The sequence below is a fragment of the Ambystoma mexicanum genome, chromosome 8, assembly GCF_040938575.1.
Source record: "Ambystoma mexicanum isolate Mex_15411 chromosome 8, UKY_AmexF1_1, whole genome shotgun sequence".
In the NCBI taxonomy this organism is placed as follows: domain Eukaryota; kingdom Metazoa; phylum Chordata; class Amphibia; order Caudata; family Ambystomatidae; genus Ambystoma; species Ambystoma mexicanum.
Genome location: NC_090929.1, coordinates 1660499127 through 1660522861, shown reverse-complemented (window position 1 = coordinate 1660522861; position 23735 = coordinate 1660499127). Strand labels below are relative to the sequence as shown.

Genomic DNA, 23735 nt, shown 5'->3' with positions numbered 1-23735 from the left:
ACCAAAAAATAATTTCAGGTTAGACATTGGGAAAAGTATTATAAGCTCTGCTTTTAAAAGACTTCAAACAAAAGTAGACCATGCAATGAGCATGTTCTTGAAGTGAAGGTCTGCACTACAGCACTTTCTACATATTGAACATCTCCAACTCACCCACCCTTCTCTAGCCAACGCCACGCCCACCACTCAAATCTCAGTCCCTCGACACCTAATGATACTCCACAGTTGACCGTATTACTACTTCTTACCATCCGCAACAATTACTTACAAATCGAACCCCTGGGCTCGCCTCCCTTTCTACATCGCCCAGTCCACAGACTTCTGGGATTCTAATCTCTTCAGGCTCTGCCAAAAACAGGACACATGTCCATCAAAACCAATCTAGAAGAAGCTTAGCCCCAGAGGCGCTGGCAGATGCAAGTAAGAGTTTATGAGCTTTAGGAGGTTGGATTGCACGACATGAATAAGCAACAAGACTTGAAAGTGACAATCTTAGTAATTATCCCCCTTTGGTAGGAAGGCTAGTTTAGGCTCCTCGATATAGACTAGATTTACTCTGAACGCGGATGGCTAGGTCTTCCCAGGAGCCAGAGTCACACATGGAAATTCAGAGTAGTATATGCGTGCGGCCCATAGATTGCTCCAACTCTCCTTATCCAATCGCTTGGTTCAAGAGGGAGTGTCTGCAGGGGGTGGGGGGTGTTGTGGCCTTGCTGTGTGCCCAGAGTTCTTAGTCACTTCAGATCACCTCCTTTCACTCACCCCCCCCCCCCCGATTACTCATTATCTCTCTCTCCCACTCAGTCTTCTCTCCCCCTTTGCACTTGAAAGCAATCTTAGAGCAGGGTAATGGCTACAGAACAGCTTATATAACATTCAGTACACAGTAAAGTAGTTTCTGCTCCACGGTGTGTGGAGGAGGCAATGACCCAGGGCCCCTACTGCCTCTGCTAAGAGGGTTGCTGCACCAAAGCAGGGGTGCGGAAGGCAATGACCGAGGGCCCCTACTGCCTCTGCTAAGAGGGTTGCTGCACCAAAGCAGGGGTGCGGAAGGCAATGACCGAGGGCCCCTACTGCCTCTGCTAAGAGGGTTGCTGCACCACAGCAGGGGTGCGGGAGGCAATGATCCAGGGCCCCTGCTACCTCTGCTAAGAGGGTTGCTGCACCACAGCAGGGGTGCGGGAGGCAATGACCCAGGGCCCCTACTGCCTCTGCTAAGAGGGTTGCTGCACCACAGCAGGGGTGCGGGAGGCAATGACCGAGGGCCCCTGTCTCTGCTAAGAGGGTTGCTGCACCACAGCAGGGGTGCGGGAGGCAATGACCCAGGGCCCCTACTGCCTCTGCTAAGAGGGTTGCTGCACCACAGCAGGGGTGCGGGAGGCAATGACCCAGGGCCCCTACTGCCTCTGCTAAGAGGGTTGCTGCACCACAGCAGGGGTGCGGGAGGCAATGACCCAGGGCCCCTACTGCCTCTGCTAAGAGGGTTGCTGCACCACAGCAGGGGTGCGGGAGGCAATGACCGAGGGCCCCCGTCTCTGCTAAGAGGGTTGCTGCACCACAGCAGGGGTGCGGGAGGCAATGACCGAGGGCCCCCGTCTCTGCTAAGAGGGTTGCTGCACCACAGCAGGGGTGCGGGAGGCAATGATCCAGGGCCCCTGCTACCTCTGTATAGAGATGGCTCCTGTCCCAGAGCAGTGAAAACCTGGATAAGTTCCATTAGCCCCGCACAGAGCACGGCTGTCCTCTCATCTCTTCAGTACATTCTTGGAGGGGGTGGACAGGACTGCAAGTAGTAGGAAACAGGCCGTCTTCCTGCCAACAGTGTGCAGGGGGAGATCGGTGCATCTTAACAGCGGTGGGCCACGCGTGAATGTGAAGAATAATAATCCACCTCCACCTTCTTTGGCCCCCTCCCCTCCCCCCCATGCACGTTTCCCTCCCATGGCCAGCTGCATTATCGAGAGTACCCACAATTCTTAATGGCCTTTAATGAAACAAGAACATCATCTTTCAGCACAACACAGATTTGGCTCGGACATAGCAGAGAAGTTGGATAAAGGGAAGGACATTCAGAATGTTCAAAGAGGACTCTGAATAGATGGACAACATAGCAAATTGGAGATCTGGCAACACCTCAATGCCCAAGAATGGGTGCGTCACTTTGGAAGAGTATTCAATTCAGATGAAGATCTTCTCTCCTGGAAAACTAGAACTCGGGTGCAGAAAGGATCTCTTAAACTGAGGAAGAGGACATCCTGGAAGCCATCATCAAAGCCAATGGTTCAAGAGCTCCTGGCCCCGAAGGGTTGACAAAAGCCAATCTAGAAGAGGAGCTAGAATTATGGGCCAAATTTCTAGTAACCCACCTCCCTAGTGGTTCCAACTTTAAAAAATGGCGATAGAAAGGATCCCAGCAACTACTGCCCTATAGCTTTTTGCATGTGGTGGGTAAGGTCTTCGCCAAACTAGTTTTGGCAGGTTTCGAAAAAAATGGACAGGGGAGGCTGGGCGCATGGACCACTGGCAGTCGGGTTTTGTCAGAGGAATGGACAACTCCTTGAACTTGTTCATAATAAACCTCTTGAAAAACCATCTGAGGGGATCAAATAGTAAAATATTTTTGGCATTTATAGAGCTTGCCCAATCTTTGGATCAGGTGAATAGAAACAAACGGTGAAGTAAACTAGCAACTTGGCGATGCCCGTGTGATCTTTTGGAGCTTTTAAAAGACCTGCACATGGATAAAAGTCTTCAAATAAAGATGGACCAACAGGGCTCCCTAACAGGTACGATTTTGACATCAAGAGGGCTAAAATAGGGCTGCCTGTTGGCGCCAGCCTGGTTTACCTTATTCCTCTCGAACCTTCCAGACATACAGAAGAAAACCCACAGCTTCCCACCAAACATAGATGGGGTAAAGATTGACCATCTATTGTACGCCAATGATTTGGTTTTGTTAGACCAAACTCAAGTGGGCCTGCAAAGGCAATTAAAAGTGTTGGAACGATTTGTGCAGGAGAACGGTTTAAAAGTCAACGTGTTCCGCGCTTAGAAAATGAACGGATAGCACAGGGGCAATGTGCTGGTCTTGGACGCAAGACCACACAGTGCAACAGAGGTTTGAATCCCGGATCCAAGCTTAGAAACCAAACTCAGATGTTAAGCGAGTTATAAAAAAAAAAAAACACTGCCCTAAGAGACCTTGCCCAAGAAATCATGTCGAGGAACAAAATTAAAGTATTAACTACGTAGGGAAGGTTAATCCAAAGAAGATTCAGTAAATGTTCCATTATACCCGCATTCACTTTCTATAAAACGAAAGTAGTTCCAATAGTAACATATGGGCTGAAGCATTCTTGTCACTGTCACAGGAACTGTGGGACATACTGGAAAAAGCGGCTGAATTTCCCAAGTGTGTCCCCATAGCAGTGGTGAGACAGGAGCTTGGGCTGATCTCACTTCAAGCGCACTTTAGAAAAATGGTATTAGTGGACCCGAAAAGAGACTTTGGGTCACTGAAAGGAGCAAGACATGGTGGAAGAGACCCTTGGCTGCAGGACTGGAAGAGAGCTTGCATCAGGTCTCGTGAAAGTGCAACATCAACATAATAACAATTATGGACTAATCCAGACTCAATGAAAATAGAGATTTGTATCATGACACAGGGAAAAGCAAATGAAGGGGAAAAAAATGCACCCGAGGAGGACCAACATGTAGGCCCTACAATGTTCTTCCGACATACTTGGCAATGAGCCCCAGTTACGCCACCATAACAACATTTATGAGATTCTGGCTGAATACGTACCCCCCACCCTGGAGGTTTTGGCATCAAGAAATAATGGAGTGAAAAGTCAAGTCAGCGGTAGAGTGTGCAAATTGAAGGAAGAGAAGGAAACTGTAAAACATCTCCTCCTATTTTGCAAGGCGCTGGCATCTTTAAGAACACACTGGGTGACTTCTTTGAAGAACTGAAGACATATACTGCAGATTAATGGTGGAACACTTCTCCAAGGAGAAAGGACATCAATAATCGCGTTGACGAACTTTTTGGACGGAGTGTTTAAAGAAATAAATAATATGAAAACAATGACGGCGGCAAGCAAATGACACCGATTAGGTTATAGGTCAAAGGATCAACTGCAAAGGGTCGAATGACAAAAAGGTTCAAGTCAATAGTCCCGAAAACAAAAGGTTCGAAAAACTTTTTTTAAATTTTAAATATATTTTTTGGGGGGTTCCCCAACCCCCGTTTTTGTGGTAAAAACCACTTTTTTACCTACACGGAAACCCAAAAATAAATATATTAAAAAAAAATTCGAACCTTTGGTTTTCGACCCTATTGACCCTCACCTTTTGTAATGGATCCTTTGACTGGACACCCACCGATTATACAGGGAATGAGGGATTGTGGAAAGGTTCGCTTTTGGAATTATTCCTGCCTTCTTTTTCTTTGGACTAGAATGTGTTTCTGATAAGAAACGGAATCCTTAATTGTGTATGAAGTTGTGAATAAGGAATGAAAACACTTTCCTTTTTGAAGTAAGGAAACCATGTAAAAAAATAAAATTAAAAAAAATTTAGTTTTTATGAAGAAACGGCTCTATCCACACCGGGGAAAGGTTCAGCAGCACTAGGCACGATTCCCCATACACAGGCACACAGACGAAGCACGGACACCAGCAGTGCAAGACCCCATACACTGGTGCAGCATGGACGCCTGCAGTGCAAGACCCCATACACTGGTACAGCATGGACGCCTGCAGTGCAATACCCATACACTGGTACAGCATGGACGCCTGCAGTGCAAGACCCCCGTACACCGGTACAGCATGGACGCCTGCAGTGCAAGACCCCCATACACCGGTACAGCATGGACGCCTGCAGTGCAAGACCCCCATACACCGGTACAGCATGGACACCAGCAGTGCAAGACCCCATACACTGGTGCAGCATGGACGCCTGCAGTGCAAGACCCCATACACTGGTACAGCATAGACGCCTGCAATGCAAGACCCCCGTACACCGGTACAGCATGGACGCCTGCAGTGCAAGACCCCCGTACACCGGTACAGCATGGACGCCTGCAGTGCAAGACCCCCGTACACCGGTACAGCATGGACGCCTGCAGTGCAAGACCCCCGTACACCGGTACAGCATGGACGCCTGCAGTGCAAGACCCCCGTACACCGGTACAGCATGGACACCTACAGTGCAAGACCCCCGTACACCGGTACAGCATGGACGCCTGCAGTGCAAGACCCCCGTACACCGGTACAGCATGGACACCTGCAGTGCAAGACCCCATACACCGGTACAGCATGGACGCCTGCAGTGCAAGACCCCCGTACACCGGTACAGCATGGACACCTACAGTGCAAGACCCCCGTACACCGGTACAGCATGGACGCCTGCAGTGCAAGACCCCCGTACACCGGTACAGCATGGACACCTGCAGTGCAAGACCCCATACACCGGTACAGCATGGACGCCTGCAGTGCAAGACCCCATACACCAGTACAGCATGGACGCCTGCAGTGCAAGACCCCATACACCGGTACAGCATGGACGCCTGCAGTGCAAGACCCCCGTACACCGGTACAGCATGGACGCCTGCAGTGCAAGACCCCCGTACACCGGTACAGCATGGACACCTGCAGTGCAAGACCCCATACACTGGTACAGCATGGACGCCTGCAGTGCAAGACCCCATACACCGGTACAGCATGGACACCTGCAGTGCAAGATCCAACCCCCAATACACAGGCGAAGCATGGACATAGTGCAAGATCCCTTCATATGCACAGTTACATTATGGACAGCTACAGTGCAAGACCGCCCCCATAGACAGGTACAGCATGGACCCCTGCAGTGCAAGATCCCCAACACACAGGTACAACATGGGATCCTGCAGTGCAAGACTCCCACCGACTCCACCCACCCCCCCCCCCCGCACCAACACACAGGTACAGCATGGATACTTGCAGTGCAAGATCCCACAACACAGGTACAGCATTGACGCCTGCAGTGCAAAACCCCAACACACAGGTACAACATGGGCACCTGCAGTGCAAGATCACCCATAGACAGGAGCAGCATAGACACCTGCAGTGCCGGTCACGTGGCACAGCCAGTAGAGCACTTGCTTTGACATCAGTGCAGATCCTGCTAACGCAGGTTCGAATCCCGGCAGGGCCCAACTCAGCCTTTCATCCTTCCGAGGTCGATAAATGAGCACCACACACCGTGGTTAATAATAAGCAGCGCTCAGATACCCGAGGGTTCGTAGCGCTATATAAATGCAAAATTATTATTAGTGCAAGATCACCCATACACAGGTACATCACATCACAGACACCTGCAGTGGAAGACCACCCCTCCCCCAACACACAGGTACAGCATGGACAACTGCAGTGCAACACTCCACCCCCATACACAGGTACATGACAGACACCTTCAGTGCAGGATCTCTCAATAGCCAGCTACAGCATGCGCTACATGTTTCCAGAGGCGTAGAGCGGGTAGGGCTTGAGCTAGCGAGGCCCACCCAAAAATCTGTAAATGGCTGTGTGGGTACTGTTTCACCCACGCACTTGAGGATACCCACTTATTATACAGCACGTGTGGGGGAAGATGGACTACACTGGGAAAACTGACCTATGACCCACACAGGGACTCACTAGAAGAAATGAAAGAAGAGGTGCACCGAAGTCTGAGGAACCACAGCCTCCTGCTTGGTGGATGGGTACGAGCAAAACATGCCGCAGGCAGCAGCCTGGTTTCAGGGTGGTCACTTGGCCTTTAAAGCCTCCAGAGGCCCGGGAAAGGCAAAAGGTGAATTTGCTCAATGGAACACAAGAACCAATCAGAAGGGCAGGGACAAAGAGGAACGTGACCCAACCACTACCAAAGCAAAGTACACCAGCTGGGAGGATAGCTCAGGGGCAACACGTTTGTCTTGGAAGCAAGACAACTCATAGCAACACTGGTTCGAATCCCGGTCCCGAGCTTAGAGACTGGTCCCCGGTATGTAGCAAGTTATAAAAGATTCGTTAATATAAAGAGAACAAGGTGCGAGGCCTACAAAAATAAATAATAAGATCGGATGCCTTTAGTAAGAGGAGGCAGAAACCAGAGAAAGTTGAGAGCCTATGACGGGGAAAGCAGGACCGGGAAAGCTTGTTGAACTGGGGAGAAGACCTGGCCAAATTGTGTCAATCGGTATTTGCAGCGAGGGCCGAGAGGCTGGAAAGGATACAAATCGGGGATTGCCATTGGGGAGGTCAAGAAGAGTGTTGGAAGCTTTTACACTGAAACTAGTAAAGTGAAGCCAAGTTCCAGGGGAAGACCAGGGCCCATGAGAGGCGAAACACAGGGAGGCCCTTTAATCCTTACCTAGACCTTTCACTTGGCTTGCCGGGAGACAGAATCACCCTTTATTCATACATAGAGAACACCGAGCACCATATTTTTGGGTGTATCGTGTTCTGTGTTGGCAGACACTTCATACAAGGCTCCCCCCACTTCTAAGCACCCCAATAACCGCCATTATGCAATTAAATGGTTTTCAATAGGCCCCCCAGGCCACAATAATACATTATGCTTAGATACCACGGAACTTGAAAATCTACAAACACATAGCCCCCCAAAAAAGTATCCAAAAAATATAAGGTATTTTCTACAACTTTAACCCAAAAAACTCGATCAGCAGAGCATGTTATGGCCGTATTTCGGTTCAAAATGGGAGCCGGTGAGGGAGCCCGCTCTTTACGGGTTGCCTCTCAACCCTCTCCCGCCAGCCTTCACTGACCAACACCACAGAGGGGCTTCCGGGCCTGCCGCTGCACATCTGTTCCCCCAAATGGTAGGACGATGTGCCACCAGCCCAAAAGTTCCATCGTTGAGGACATCAGGGCACAGCAGGTCTCCGTCGCCCCCTGAAGTAGACACCCACCATTTTTTCCAGTCTCTTTTGCATCGATTGCCCTCAGAAAGGAGCAGGACTTAGGCAGTCCTGACAGGATTCAAACGGGCCAAGTGCGGCTTGCCCCCATGCTTAATCTGTAAATAATTAACCCGATAGTGGGCCCACTCACCCACAAACAATCCTAAATGTATTTAACGGGGATCTGCAACCTTTGGCTCTCCAGAAGTGTTGGACTACATTGTGCATCTCATAACAGACATTAGGCAAGACAGTCAACAACCAGTTCTGGGTCACAGCGAGTTTCCAGACACACAACAAGGTTAATTAATACTCCAGTGCATTGTTGCTTGTTCCCCAACACCCACAGCTACTTGCTGTCCCCCCGCGCCCCGCCCCCACCCCACAAGAGTCCATCAAAATCATGTTCCCATTTATCCTTTGCTCGAGCCTAGGGTTCTGCAACCTTTGGCTCTCCAGTTGTTTTGGACTACAACTCCCATCATCCCTAGTGAGCACAGCCAATGGTGTGGGGTACCAGGAGCCACACATCTGGAGGATATAGCCTTCTTCTCTAGTCTACATGTTCAATTCCAGTGCCTGCTCCAGCTTCAGAGGTTTTGCCTTTGGCAGCCCATAGAGGCTGCTGACTTGCTTCAATTGGCCTGGTGTTACCCACTGGTTCGGCTGTTACCAGTTCCCAGTGCCTGGTCCGTGCATTGGGACAGTGTGGCAGAAGTCAAACTTTCACCCTGGTTTCAGCTCCAAGAAGAACCTTAAGACCCAGCTCAGACCTGCTATTTACAGCATGCTGCCCAAACACAAGAGGTGTGACCAAGCAGTTTGGTTTGGACCGTCTAAGGGTAGGGCCAAGCAGGACTTGCATATTTATTTTTACCAATTCAGTTAACTGGACAGCAGGCTTAAGAACAAGGGCTTGGAGGGATGCCCAGAGCAACGCCATTGGTTGGAACGGATTCAAAATCTTCCCTTCAGTGTTGCAGAAGAGCTTGAAACAAAATACTCCAAAATGTAGTTTGGGCCAGCAACCATCATCTCGGCACCCAAGTCATCAGGCTATCCTGATGTTTTGGACTACAAGTCCCACCGGACTGAGTCAGCATGGTCAATGAGGGATCTTGGGAGTGGTAAAGAACCCTAATCTAAAAGGGAAGCCTCAAAAGGAGAGGGTGTTGGGTGCACCAACTAGAATTGCAAAGCCTTTAACAACGCTCACAGATCTTACTTTGATGCCTCTTGCTCCTCCAGTTATGTTTTTAGTCTGGTCGATCCTCAATATAAACTTGTGTTTATCAAGCCCAAAACAAACCCTTGTGTTCTATTGCATTGTGAAAGACCAGTGCTCCTCAACATCTACACAGGCCCATCCTGGAAGTCATTAGCAAATACCTATCACTAGCTTGGACAACACCACTATCAATAAAAACCAATTCCATGGACTACAAACCTAACCCGACACAAGACCCAGCTATTCCACAGGCTCAACATGGCACATGCAAGCACTAAATGCCACAAAGCTCTAGAGGGAAACCACACGCCACAGAACGCATCCAACGACGCAAGACCCAACCGCACCAAGGGAATCCACTGCTGGGGGTAGATAATGCTGGTGGATCTTGAACCCCAATAACACACCCTGCACGAGCAACAGCTGAACAACTAACATGAGCCATCTGACCTGAACACATGCACAGCAGCACTGACAGGAAGGTCGGAAGATGATCCCTTTGCTCAGGCTGGGACTCAAGGAAAATGAACCAATCTTAACCTACCAAAGAGCTCGACCATGCTCATGGTCACAAAAGAGGACCGGTGCCAGTATTCCATGACAATGGCAGAGGTTATGCTTCACAATCCCACGCAACTAACTCCCACACTTGGACTAGCTCCGACAAGCAGGGCTCGGCACCCAAGTCAAAAGCCTGCAAGCCAGCGCTGCCGCAAGCATGGCTCAACGTGAAGTAGAACCTTGCAGCCGAGAAGGGCCTCGTTAGCTTGGAACCCAGAGCTACTGGCTGCCCATGCTAAAGGGCGCCATAACTGCGTGTGTGGGAAACATGTGGAAACGAGCATTAGGACACATTGAGAAGAAACAACGCGTCATATGCAAAGGGCAACAAGCGCTGGTAAAATTCATGCCACAATATCTCAATTGCCAGAGGTTCCCCCTGCTTATTGGCCAATGCCCCATCACCCAGGGTTTGCTTGTAGCTCCTGCACATCAAATCTTTATTCCGGTCCCTGCAGAACACCCCTGCCCGCCCCCCTCCCATTACCTCTGCAACACCATGCCCATCTTCAATCCTGCTCAACATCCGCTAGGCTTGCCCCAAGACCACAACACATCTTGCATCTACAAGGGGTTCAGATGGCATGAGAAAGGTGGTCCTGGAAAGAGGCTGGTGGTTGCCCGTCAGGTCTGGGTCACTTCCAAATCCTTCTCTCTCACTTGCAAATACAATCTCAGCAAGGACCCCCCCCAAACACACCTAAACAAAAAATAAGTGAACACTCTTAGGGGCTCCTATGCTCATCCGACAATCAACGTTTTGCAGGAGGGGCTCCAGCAAAGGTATGTGGCATCATTCGTTTAGCTGACAGTCAGGGGGACAGTTGGGGGGCTTCATTTGTGCATTATGTGGGGCACCCACTCGAAGTTCTTTTGTGATGCTAAGCTATAATAAGTGTATTGTGATATAGACCGAAATTCGGTCTTTACACAAACATATGAGTACAATAAAATACAATATTACGTGATATTAACATATCACCACATGAATATAAAAGCAAATATAAACATATAAAACAAATCAAATAGACCGTATATAAAGGCTCATAGGTATATGCTCTATCCAGGCTCGAATACATATAACCATCGCCAAAATAAAGTAGAGAACGGGAACACGTGCAGGGGATTAGTACAGTCTAGTATTAGACTCTAGGCTGGTAGGAGTGTACAAACATGGGCCCATAGCCTAAATAAGGCAAGCTGAACCGTGATAGTGTCCGAGTGGAGACAGTAATCCCAAAACGATTCCCCCTTAATAGACTTGTATCTATGTAACAGCTTGCCAGGCAGGCACATATAGACTGAACCCAGTTTTGGACATAGGGTAAGGGCATGTCTAGATTTTTCCATGAGACGTAGTCTCCCACAAATACGACAGGTCCTTCGTTCCAGTGACACCTCCGGGCGTGGGCCGGTGACTGCTAATACCTGGAGTTGATTGGTGCGCAGCCTTAAGAATTGCCTTACTTCAGGGGCCGGGCACAGTACAGGTACAGTTTAATCTTCCTGTATCTATGCAAAACATGGGATACTGCCTTATACCCTTTTAGTTTGGACAAGTGGGTATAATTTTCAAACCAATCCCATCTATTCAACTCGTGTTCGAAGGATTTCTTCACGTGGACATATGGCATGACTCTCTTCCTGAAGAAGGTCCAATTAAGCTCCAAGAATAAAGCCTCATTTAGCCGTTTAAGTTAGAGCCTCACAGGACCTTCTCAGAGTCATAATTACAACCCGCAGAAGCAAGTCATTTACAAACTGGGGAGGCACAACACTCCCCGGGCGCGCTGGGCCATACCCCTCAATGAGATCAGGCCTAGTTCCAGACGGAGATATTGTATAGGACATGAGGGGCCCAAACCCAATACTGAGCGCCAATAATGGCCCTCAAGTATATTTAGGGCATCCAAGCCATAAAGAATGGCCCAAATATGCTAAGCTACGACAGGATTTTGCTGTGTTTCTGCACTTTGCCATGCTCCACTGTGCTTGAACTGATGCGCTCTTAGGTCGATATGCTACACCGTTCTAGGTCATGCTGCACCAGGTCAGTCTGCAACCCGCAGCTCTGCAGGTGTCTTGGACTACCACTCCCATGAGCCCTCTGCAGGTGTCTTGGACTACCACTCCCATGAGTCCTCTGCAGGTGTCTTGGACTACCACTCCCATGAGTCCTCTGCAGGTGTCTTGGACTACCACTCCCATGAGCCCTCTGCAGGGTTCTACAACTTGTGGCTTTGCAGGTGTCGTGTACTACCACTCCCATGAGCCCTCTGTAGGGGTCTGCAACCTGTCGCTCTGCCGGTGTCCTGGACTACCACTCCCATGAGCCATCTGCAGGGCTCTGCAACCTGCGGCTTTGGAGGTGTCTTGGACTACCACTCCCATGAGCCCTCTGATCTAGAGCAACGTTCATCTATTCCGGTATCTGTTTTTTGTTTCTGAATCTAGGGATATTGGTGGCTGTTACGCATGCATACACAACACCCACCATTGTGGACTCCCACCTCCTCCCTCACTGCATCTCAACCCAACCCTACTGCGCCCTTGAGCTTTTCCTTTAGTTTCGGATAGTTTGAAGCGCCCTTCTAAGCAAAGACTAGTGCATTCGAGCATGCGGATAGACAGCATAGTGTCGGGATGGGTTTAACGGAAATGGTGGTGTAATAATGATTCTTTTGCACCTAGTTATTCATGCACATTAAAGGATGCATCCGTATTTCTTCCAATCAGGCGGCAATAATAATAGGTACTACATGCACTACTGGCCCAAGCATATCCATGGAGCTGTGCGGGTGAAGGCAGGGGCTCTTTGGGAATATTGCTCTATTTTTATGAAGTAGAAGTGGCTGACACACCCCTTCTCTGTAGGGCTGGCCAAAGCCATCAGTTTTGGCTTGTGTATATATATTAGATAGTCATTTAGCTGGCACTGCCACCACATTCCCAGGTAATCACCCCACTTTCCAGCGTTTCCCATCTTAAGGGCGTGTACTAGCATTACGCTATCTCATGCCTACCATTCACATGGCTGGGTGCTATTTAGCTACTGCTTCTACCTTAGCAGAGCCTGGTTAGCTTAAAACCAATCATTACCAGGAAATACGTTTGGCTCTCCAGGCCAACTGGGGCCTTACAAAACATGCATGTGTGACATTAACTTTGAGGGTTTGAGAAAGTAACTAAAGAAGAAGCATTAGGACACATCTAGGACCATTTAAATATATTGGATCATACATAATGGGCAAGTGTGCATCGCATGTAAAATTTAGATTTGCAATGTGCCATTTACACGCTCCTGGTTCCCCAGTGGTGGTTCCTGCCTTGTGGGCAATGCCCTTCACCAAGGAGCTGGCTTTAGCTCCTGCTCATTGAATCTTAATTAAGAACCCTGCCTACATAAAAGCCAAAACTGTTGGCTTTGCCAATGCTTGTTTAACGTCTAACGTTCCAGCACTTTAGGTGGCCAGCAGCACTCCCCCGAAACACTGGAGCGGCCCTCCACTTAAGAAAGTGTCATCACGCCCAAAGTATTCTGGCCAAGGTAATCTGTAAGCAGTCTCTACACTCCCTGTGTTTACCTACCCACCTGTTTTGTGCATTCTCCCCTCGGTTAAGAGGACAAGGTAACTGCGGTCCGGGTTGCTATGGGTAAAGAACTCCCAGAAAAGCCAGGCCTCACACCAAGATCAGTGCTGCATGCCCCACCACTATAATCACCGACATACAATTCCTACCAGGACTCATGAACTCCCAGAAAGCGCAGTCCGGGGTTTTGCTCCCAGAAAAGCCGCAGTTCAAAATCCACTCATTCAAAAGTGCCCTTGGCACCAGCCAGGCCTCCCGTCTATAGAACATGGCTGTTTGGAGCCCAGGGCAGTCTCCAGAAGGACTTTCCCTCCCTGGCTTTCTTGGGCATGGTCACAGCATGACCAGGCACACTATGACAGTCTAAAAGCTCGACTGCTGAGCCAAAGCCAGCACTGTGTCTAAACAGTCCAAGTGCTCGGTGACATCTGCGGTGGCGTCTGGCAATGTACAAAACTTCTACAACACTACAAAGGAGGGAAAATGAAAAGGTCTCATTTTTAACATACCAATTTTGCAATGTTTACATACAACCACTCCCAAGTGTGATCAGAATGGTTTTCATGTGCAAAAGCTGCACAGATCACCGTTTCTCTTGCCAGCGTGTCTGTTTTGGAGCAGATTTGCTTCCATTTTACGCCCAGTCTTTTTGCTGGGCTTATCTTTAGGCCCAACCTGGACGATCCCTCCCTGCCCATCAGTTCTGCAAGGCGGCCTTATCCCAGCAGCAAGCCCTCTACAGGCAACACAGCTTACTTTAGCCTTAGGGGAACAGTCAAAGCATAGCAACATAACAGAAGGGCGCCAGACTGTGCCTGCACACAGACGTACAGGCAGCGGGCCCTTCTCTCCCTACCTGTCTCTGCCGCAAACCCACCTGTGCCTTTCAGTCAAAGGAACACAGCCTGTGCAGAGAGCTCAGAACATACGCCTGCACCATAGGTGGCTCTGCATGACCATATACAAGGGTTAGAAATTAAGGGGGGACGGGGGGGGGGGTTATATAGCTCCCGTTTGCATCCTAGAAGAGCTCGACATCAACAGCTACGAGCAGCAACTCCATGCCGAACAGAATGCAACTCTCTGGAATTGGGACAATCTATAAACAAACATTGGGACACTTCTATACAACATTTAAGGTATAAGAGACCACAATGGACCAAATAATTGCATTTTAAGTGGAAGTCGGTTCTGCAGACCCCAGTGGCAGCTCCTGGTCACCGGTTAATACAGGATGCCCAGGAGCTGCTTTTAGCTCCTAGTTCCCCAGTGGCAGCTCCTGGTCACTGGTTAATGCTGGATACCCAGCAGCTGCTTTTAGCCCTGGGTCCCGGGTGGTAGCTCCTGGTCAATGGTTAATGCTGGATACCCAGGAGCTGCTTTTAGCTCCTGGTTCCCCAGTGGCAGCTCCTGGTCGCTGGCTAATGCTGGATGCCCAGGAGCTGCTTTTAGCTCCTAGTTCCCAAGTGGCAGCTCCTGGTCGCTGGCTAATGCTGGATACCCAGGAGCTGCTTTTAGCTCCTGGTTCCCTGGTGGCAGCTCCTGGTCGCTGGCTAATGCTGGATACCCAGCAGCTGCTTTTAGCTCCTGGTTCCCGGTTGACAGCTCCTGGTCACTGGCTAATGCTGGATACCCAGGAGCTGCTTTTAGCTCCTACTTCCCCAGTGGTAGCTCCTGGTCGCTGGTTAATGCTGGATACCCAGGAGCTGCTTTTAGCTCCTGGTTCCCGGTTGACAGCTCCTGGTCACTGGCTAATGCTGGATACCCAGGAGCTGCTTGTAGCTCCTGCTTACCCCGTCTTCTTTCCAATTCCATCTATACACTGATGGCATATTCACAAGGCAGGCAGCAACCACCTGGCAATGAAACAAAAAGTCTAGCATAGCCTTGCAGAGAACCAACTCGTGATAATATGACCTTTTCGATATGAAGGTGCCAGGGGTTGTCAGTTACACCCTACTCGCTCCAACACTCCAATCACCCACCCATTATTATAGTATTAATGAACCTCCCATTACCAACAGCATCCACCTTTACACACAGTGTGTTACTGCTTATGCCGATCATGGCTCGGCAGTCACAGAATTTACATTCTGGAGTTTGACCAGAAGTACACTATACAGAGGATGGGGCAAACATGCCCCCAAACCTCCAGGATGGCCCAAGCACACACTCCACTGCATTGGGTACCAACTTAAAAGTGGGCAAAGGGGTCTACGGTGCACCTCACAGGCCGACCTGCAGCAATGCTAGTACAAAAAATGCCCCCCCTTGCGTGTTTGGAGCATCTATTCCACGCTTCCTCATTCTCTTTCCGCAAGTCCTGGGTGCACTTGGCGGTGGACACAGGTCGCCACTCCGCGGCCAAGCCTGGGTGTTCCGAGACTACCTCCCCTGAGGTGACTGGGGGCAATATAAAAAGCATGTTAACAGAACAGCCTTATGAAGCCTCAAGGCGCCTGCTTTCTTTAAGACCGTGCAATGCTGCAGCAGAGAGTGTGTCTGTGTGTGTGTCCCGTGCTGGAAATGGAAAACATTTACTGGGGGAACGCTCTCATCCTTGGAGGAGAGGCCGAGGGTCGATCACGCTATTGCGTGAAAGCAAAGAGCATTATGGGAGCATAAGAATGTCCACTAAATGTGAAACATGTCAGTGATTCAGTGAAAACCCCCTTGGAGCAAACAGGGGGAGGGCCTGGGCATAACCTTGCAGTCTGCACTCGGGAAGCCGGCTTCCATTATCAGCCCTGCGCGCATCGCTTATCAGCCTCAAGGCTCTGGAGAGCAGAGCGGAGGTGGCATCGCCGGATGCCAGGGGACGAGAGGGCGCCGGGATGGCCAGAGCCCCGATAAAGTGCGCTCGAAAGGCCAAGGATGCCAAGGGCGGCGGGATCCAAGACCATGGAGAGGCGCCCGGGTGGCCAACGTGCCCCGGGGAAGAGGGCACCGCCGTGCCATTCAATGATAGCAGCTCCCCTGGGTGCAGAGCAAGGCACTGCCCAGATCCCCGACAATGCAATGCCCGCGTGCCCTCCACGAAGCACCCTGGATGCCCAGGCAGAGCGCCTCAGACGGGGCCTGCTGGCACACGAAGACCACCACCGCGGTGGCGCTCATCCGCCCATGAGACGACCCTGCCTCGGAAATGGCAAAATTAACATGCATCTTCAGCCTTTGCGGTGCTCAGGCACCCACCGCAAAGCGCCTTGAGGGGTGTAATTAGGGCCGCCGCGCTATACACTTGTAGCCTCCCGAGTGCACAATAATAGGTTTGGCATATATCACCACCATGTAGACATTAGCCCTGCCTCCAGCTCTGTGCTTGCCCCTACAATATAAACCGCTGCATCTCTCAAAAGCCACCGAGGTGTGCGACCCCTGTGTGCCGTGTACACGCGCAACATGCAGGCGTGTGTGTGCGCGCGCGCAAGGCTTGACGCTCTCCGTGCAATCTGCGTGTTACCGCAGGCACGATGCGCTCTCGTATTCCTGCAGCATCCGCGCAAATACAGCCGTGCGGACACATCGGGTGTGCGCCTGTGAAATGCGCTGTGTGCAATGCGCGGAGGGGCTGCCCGCCACGGCGGTGGCATTAGGAGGGTGGGCCCGCACTGCATCCCCTCTGCGATCACCCAAACCCAAGCCCCCCCCTTCCCGCTTACCTTCTCTGGCTTTCAGCAAGACCGTGTTGGCCACTATATTTTCCAGCTCCATCGACAGGCTGAACTGGAGAGGCAGCACCGCGGCGGCAGGAGGGGGTGGGAGGGGGAAGGAGTGGGTGGGTAAGAGGGAGGGAGGGAGGGAGGGGGGGGGGGGGGGACACAGGAAGAGGGCGAGATACTGTAGGCCAGGAGCAGAAGGTGCCGTACTGTATGGCAGATAAAGAGAAGAGCGTGTGTGGCAGATGAGGGGCGCAAGGATGGGTCAGAAGCAAAGGAATCGAAGCATGCAAGTTTAAGAAAGAGAAGGGGATAGGCCAGCCCGGGTTCAAGGGGAGCGATGGAAGATGATAAGAGGATGGGATCTAGCAGGTCAGGAGGGATTAGGGCAGGTAAGGAGTAGAAGGGGAAAGTGATTGGGGGTCAGGGAGGGATAGGCCAGTCGCAGCAGTGAGATTGGGAAGGTCGGGGGCAGAGGGAAATGGCACAGGGCTCAGGAGCCGAGGGGGAGATATTGCAGTGGGGAGCCGAGAGCTGAGCTATGCCAAGGTGGCAGGGGAGGGAGATGGGGCAGGGGGAGTGAGGGGGGGGGGGCAGCCTGACAGCAGCAGAGGGAAATGCGAGAGGCCAAAAGTAGATGGGAGATGGCAAGCCCAGGGGGGTATGAAAAGTGGGAGAGAAGCTGCGATGGGGATAAAATGCGGAGCACAGCTGGGGCAGCGTTCAGTCTGCAGAGGGGGCACCGGGCACAGGTGACACTGGGGCCGGGGTCTCAAGGAGAGAGCCAGGCCCTGTGCTGAGGATGCAGCCGGAAAGCTCGGGGGGGGGGGGGGGGGGGGGGGTTCCTAGGGGATATCTGGAGGGGCACTCAAGGGGTCAAGGATTAAAGGAGGGGTGAAGAGTGGGCTCTCCGGGGTGGGGGGGGGGGGTAGCTACTGCAAGGGCCAAGATAAGAGTGTGGAGATGGGTGGCAGGGGCCTCCTGTAAGAGGAGGGGGCTCTGCAGGGGCCCCAGGAAACGTTAGCGAGGGGAGGGGGTGCAGCAGTGGGTACTTGGGGGGGTGTCACTGGCACCAGAAAGGAAGGTGGGAGCAGTCAGAACATGTGTCAGGGGGGATAACTGTAAAGAGTGGGGAAGCTAGTGCAAGGCAGGAGGAGGGGGGGGGGGGGCACTGCAGTAGACTGTGCTGGGGGGGAGCAGCAGCCAGCACCGAGCACTCCACCCTCCGGCCCTCACTTCCGTGGGCTCCTCTTTCTCCGCGCGCTGTCTCCGGGGCTCGCCGCCCCTCGTCCCCCCGCCCTCATCCTCGCTCTCCCCGGCGGTGCAGGCGGCCTGGAGCCTCCTCAGCTCTCCATCCCTCCCCCTGGAGGTGTGAGGCAAGGCGTGAGCACTGCGCATGCGCCGCCCGGGCCGCCACCGCCGCCATGCTTGGGAAACCTCTGCACCGCAGAGCACGACGGGAAGTGGAGTCCTGGGCTGGCTGAGATGAGACTGGCGAAGGGCGCGCCGGGAACTGTAGGCCATGATCATAACATTGATATCGCCTGCCGGAGCTTTGGCTACACAGGCGCCCAGACCCCTGTCACAGTTACTTTACTCCCATTTTCAATGGAAACATGGTCAGTCTCTTTATTTTTATTTCACTATTTTTTTGGGGAACATGTGTATATATATATATATATATATATATATACACTGATTTGGGTTTTATGTGTGGAGAAGAAACAAGGAATTCAATAACATTAGTGATTTGTGAATTTTTGGTAGAATGTATTGAATTGATATTGTAAAAATGAATTGAATATTTTGTAGATTAAATGTTGTGTTAACGTTTTAATAAACTGTGAACACAATTTAACATTTTTTTTTATCATACAACATTGTCAAGCAACCGAGGTTGCCTTACAAAACACTTTGTTTAGCCACTGTAAATTCAATCTGTTCAGTACAATTATAAAGATGAGGGGGATACCTGTACTACTCTCAATATATGGTTGGGGTAAAGGCACAGACATACATGCCAACCCTCTCGATTTAGGCAGGAGAATCCCGATTTTTGGGTGAAAAATATTGCTATTTTACACGGCCTCCCGCCTAAAATAACTGTAGCCCCAATGCATTGCTATGGGGAAATATGCGTCTCCCGATTTCCCTGTAGAAATCTCCCGCCCAGGTGCGTCTGAATGTTGGCATGTATGCACAGAGGTACCTCAGCCAGGGCTCTCAAATGGTGTCTTGTCCGGCATGGACGCACTTATTCCGGCATGGCGAGGGCTGCTCGTCACGCCGAATATGTCCAATGAGGCTCGGGCATGCTAGCGCATGCGTGAGGATGTTCTGCCGTGTCGGACAGAAAGTGAAAGTAAAATACAGAGGTTAGACGTATGTTTCCTGGCTCTGTGTCCCTCATTTTGGTGCTGCTGCGCGCTGTGGACATAAAGGGAGATATTCAAGTTGTCTTGTGCTTCAAGACCGGAAAACTGACGACGAGGATGGGATATTAACACTCACCACATAGAGAAAAGAAAGAAGGGAAGAAATACAGTGGCCAGTGAAGATCTGTGAGTCCTGTAACAGCGTGTAAATCTGAGGGTGCCTGATTGCAGCAGGATGTCGGTGACTGAGGAGAGGCAGAGGTGAACAAGTGATGGATCTGATGAGGAAGGGCCCAGTGCAGTTGCATTTCTTCGACTGGGCTCTTTTGACATGGGTGATCAACAAACCCTGGGACAGAGATGGGAGAGATGGCTACAAAGATTCGAGAATTACAGGGCCGCCTATGATGAAAAGGCTCCAGACAAGTTTGCCGGAAGATTACATATCAATTTGGTTGGTGACGACGTTGAACACCCCATCCCCATATTGCCGCCTGAAGAAGTCAAAACGTATGAGGGGCTCAAGGAGGCACTATGCACATACTTTGATCCTCAGTGAAACATAGACCACAAACGGCACATCTTCAAAACAACCTGTCAAATGCCTGGTGAATCCATGGAAGCCTTTGCAACTCGATTGCACAAGTTTGTGGCTCATTGTGACTTTAATAAATTCTCAAATGATGAGGCCATCAGGTTAAGGGTCATCGGAGGGTGCTTATCATCTGCTTTCAGAAAAAAACTACTCCGGGAACCATTTCCCCACGCCACCATTCTACAAATGGCATGGACAGAAGCGAGAGCAGACTCACAAGCCACACAGATAGAAGCCAGAAAGGGACCAGTAAAATAGCAAGCATATTTCATCAGTTAAGGTGGCAGAAGGGACAACAGTAGAAATACCCCACCGAGAAGTTCTGGCACTGCTGGAAAGTGTTACAGGTGTGGCCTGCCTTTTCCCCATAAGGAAGGCACCCAATGCCCTGTTTTTGGACAGAAATGCGCTAACTGTGGGCAGGAAATCTTATGGCTAGAGTGTGTAATGCACCGCTGAACAGGCCACAAGGAGGCAGTACTAGCGGGACTCAACAAGAACACAACCCACATGCCCCAGGACTCAGGAGAGAGACCTACGCGAGAAGAAATGTAGTGAGCTAGCATCGGCGGATTACCAGACAGCCATCGTTGCCCCCACCAGAGCAAGAAAGAAGTCATCATGAATATGCATATATGATGACTGACGTGGTGACACGGGAGCCACACTGAACATCATGTGCATCTGAGTTTTGCAAGATGGCACATCCGCCGGCATTGGAACCGTCAGACCTAAAGGTATTTCAGTGGGATGCCCAGCTGCCAGTTCGGAAACATGGGAAGTTTTTGATACAATTGAACTAGAAAGGGAGTCTGGCAATGGCAGAGCTACACGTTCTTCAAGGAGAGGTGCCAGGAAACAACTTTCTAGGCCGACCCACGGTCCTCGAAATGAAGATCATTTAAGTAATGTACATGATGCAGCATTAAATCTCAATGATGCAAGGATCTCCAGAACTTTTCAAAGGAATCGGCTGATTCAAGGGAGAACCAGTGACCCTTCACATTGATGGGTCAATACCTCCAGTGGCACAATATCTGCGGCGAATACCCATTCACCCACAACCGCAAGTAGAGAAAGAGATTAAGTGCCTGTTAAAGGAGGACATCATAGAACCTGTCTGTGGCTCCACCCCGGGGGTCTCAGATGTGGTAGCAGTACCCAAACAAGGGTCCTTTGAAAATATTCTCCTGTGCGTGAACATGCACCAAGCCAACAAAGCAATCCAATGAGAGAGATACCCTGGCATGCATCTGGATGACATGATTAGCATGCTGAATAGAGCTAAGGTATTCACGAAACCTGATCTATATAAAGGATACAACCAGATACAGCTAGATGAACAATCACGCTACATAACCACTTTTGCAACCCACAAAGGGTTATTTCGATATAAGCGGCTAAGCTTTGGGATATCGTCAACTGCTGAAATTTTGTAGTAGAGCATAAGGAAGGTAATTCGTCACATAAAGAATTAGTTCAACTACAGTGACAACATTTTGGTATTTGGAGTTGATCCTGAACAACATGAACAGGCGCTACATCAGGTGTGCACAGCTCTCTCTCAAGCGGGGCTGACGTTAAATACTGACAAGTATGCATTTCACAAAAAGAACCTTAAGTTCTTCATACACGTGTTCTCGCAAGAGGGGATGAGTCCTGATTAGGGAAAGTAACAGCAATTGAAAACATCTCGCTTCCGTAGTGATGTACGTTCATTTCTGACGAGGGCAAGGTATTGCAGCAGATACCTGAAGGACTTTGCTACCATTAGTGCACCATTGAGAGAACTCTCCAAGCAAGGGAACACATCTCAGTGTGACCAAGCATGCAAAAAGGCATTTGCACAGATCAAGAGAGACATTGGGTCTGCCGAATGTATGGCCTATTGTGACCCGGCTATATGTACTTAATTGATGGAGGACGCAAGCCCGGTAGGTCTGGGAGCCATCCTGGCGCAGCACAAGCCCAGCAGGGACAGTCCCATGGTCATCGCCGCATATGCCTCAAAAAGTCTGACAGAGGTTGAAAGAAAATACTCCCAGCCAGAAAAAGAGGGGTTGGCCGTCGTCTGGGCGTACAAACATTTTCAGATGTTCTTACTGGGAAAACCATTTACAGTAGTGACAGATCACCATGCATTGGTCACGATCCACGGAAACCCTCAATGCAAGATGCCCCCCAGGATTGAAAGATGTGGGGTTAAGATTGCAGGACTTCAGTTTCACCATCGTTCATACACCGGGGAAAGAGTACAATCCGGCAGATTTCATGTCCCGTCACCCGCTTGCGAAACAAGGCCATGACCCATCCATAGTGCAGAAATACATCAATTCAGTGCCATCTTAACCACTTTTGGGGCCCTGGGCATGGACATCTTGGGGGGGCCCCCCTACACCAAATCAAAGGAATTAACTCATCAAGAATAGCTGGTCGTGCCCCACCCCCCACTTACCCTCGTCGCGATCACAAACTATAGGTTGATATGATGCCTTGCAGCATTCAAAATAAGCATGTTTACTCCCTTTAAGTCCCCTTAGCCTTCATTCTTACTCTAATCAGAATAATACACAAGTAGCATTTGAAGGCCAACATTAGCAGTCTACGAAGAGGTTACTTCTGTTCTGTTCTAGTATAGATACAGGATACTTTTTATCAATAGTATCCAGGAAGGTATGCAGCCTGTAGTATTAATGCAGGACCGTATGTAAAAGGTACCTGTATCCCAGAATAGACAGAGAACTCACATAAGCTGCCTCACAGAATGCAAAAGTGCTCAAGCATGGATAGAGGAGACCAATTGGAAGCAAGGAGAAAGCTACACATACCATAGCATGGATAGTGAATGCAGATTAAAAGCTACCAGGAAGGCGTCTGAATCCAGACAGACTGAGATAATTAGTTGCCATTAGAGAGCAAAGGAATAAGTGCCTGTGATTTAACACATTTAATCTGTGTTTTTCTTTCGTATTTTAAAGCTTTAAATACTTCCAAAACAATGGCTTGTGACAATGTCATTTATAAACATGCATAAAAACCTTTGACTTTTACAATAAAGCAAACCGTTTTTTTGTGTCAAACAAGCAGACCTTAAAATATGCTTGCCCGAGGCCTGCAACATGTGGTCCACTCTCCTCCAGTCAAATGGCCTACATAAGAAGAAAGATCATGTAATGTGCTCAACAATGCCACTGGATGCAACCAGGGAAACCTCACAGAAGACAGCACAGTAATGTGAGATATATTAGATGATTTGACCAGGATCACTGTATCGTCTGCTGGCAAAGTCAGAATACAAGCATGAACGCTTTTGTTCCACAGTCTTGAAATTGGATACTTGTTCACCTCTTGGACTAACAGTTTATGCTCATCTTTGGAGGTGATGGCCTAGGTTTTACAACACCCCATCTGAACAAACCAATTTCTAGACCTTCACCATACAGATGATATGTTATTTTATAGCAGCCACTATCTGGTGCGGGTACATTGCTGATAATAGAACCTGCTGTGCTATAAGACCAAGTACATATGCAGGCCGGTTTATAAACTTCAAACGTAGGAAAGCCCTGCCAGCTTTGCTGGAATGTGTTATTCTAATCTTGCATATGACTACATATCTCTGCAATGAGTGCTTAACCCACTGAGCTAACTTCTTTAACTTCTTAACAATTGTGGCATTCAATTTATCAATATGCCTTTCAACTTTAGGTATTGCACATGATCAACATAATTCCCACTGGAAGGAAAAGAATGCTACAGAGTTATGCTGTTAGGAACAGGCTAT

The 23735-nt window shown here is 49.9% G+C and overlaps 1 protein-coding gene across 1 annotated transcript in view; it reads right to left on the bottom strand.

The window, feature by feature from the left end:
* GRK5 (G protein-coupled receptor kinase 5) overlaps positions 1-18359 on the bottom strand; it is a 555873-nt gene extending 537514 nt beyond the window's left edge. The window contains exon 1 of the mRNA XM_069611930.1: positions 16985-18359. Coding sequence (XP_069468031.1) covers positions 16985-17036 — 52 coding nt within the window. The 5' untranslated portion in view covers positions 17037-18359. The remainder of the gene's footprint in view (positions 1-16984) is intronic.
* Positions 18360-23735: the final 5376 nt, after the last annotated feature.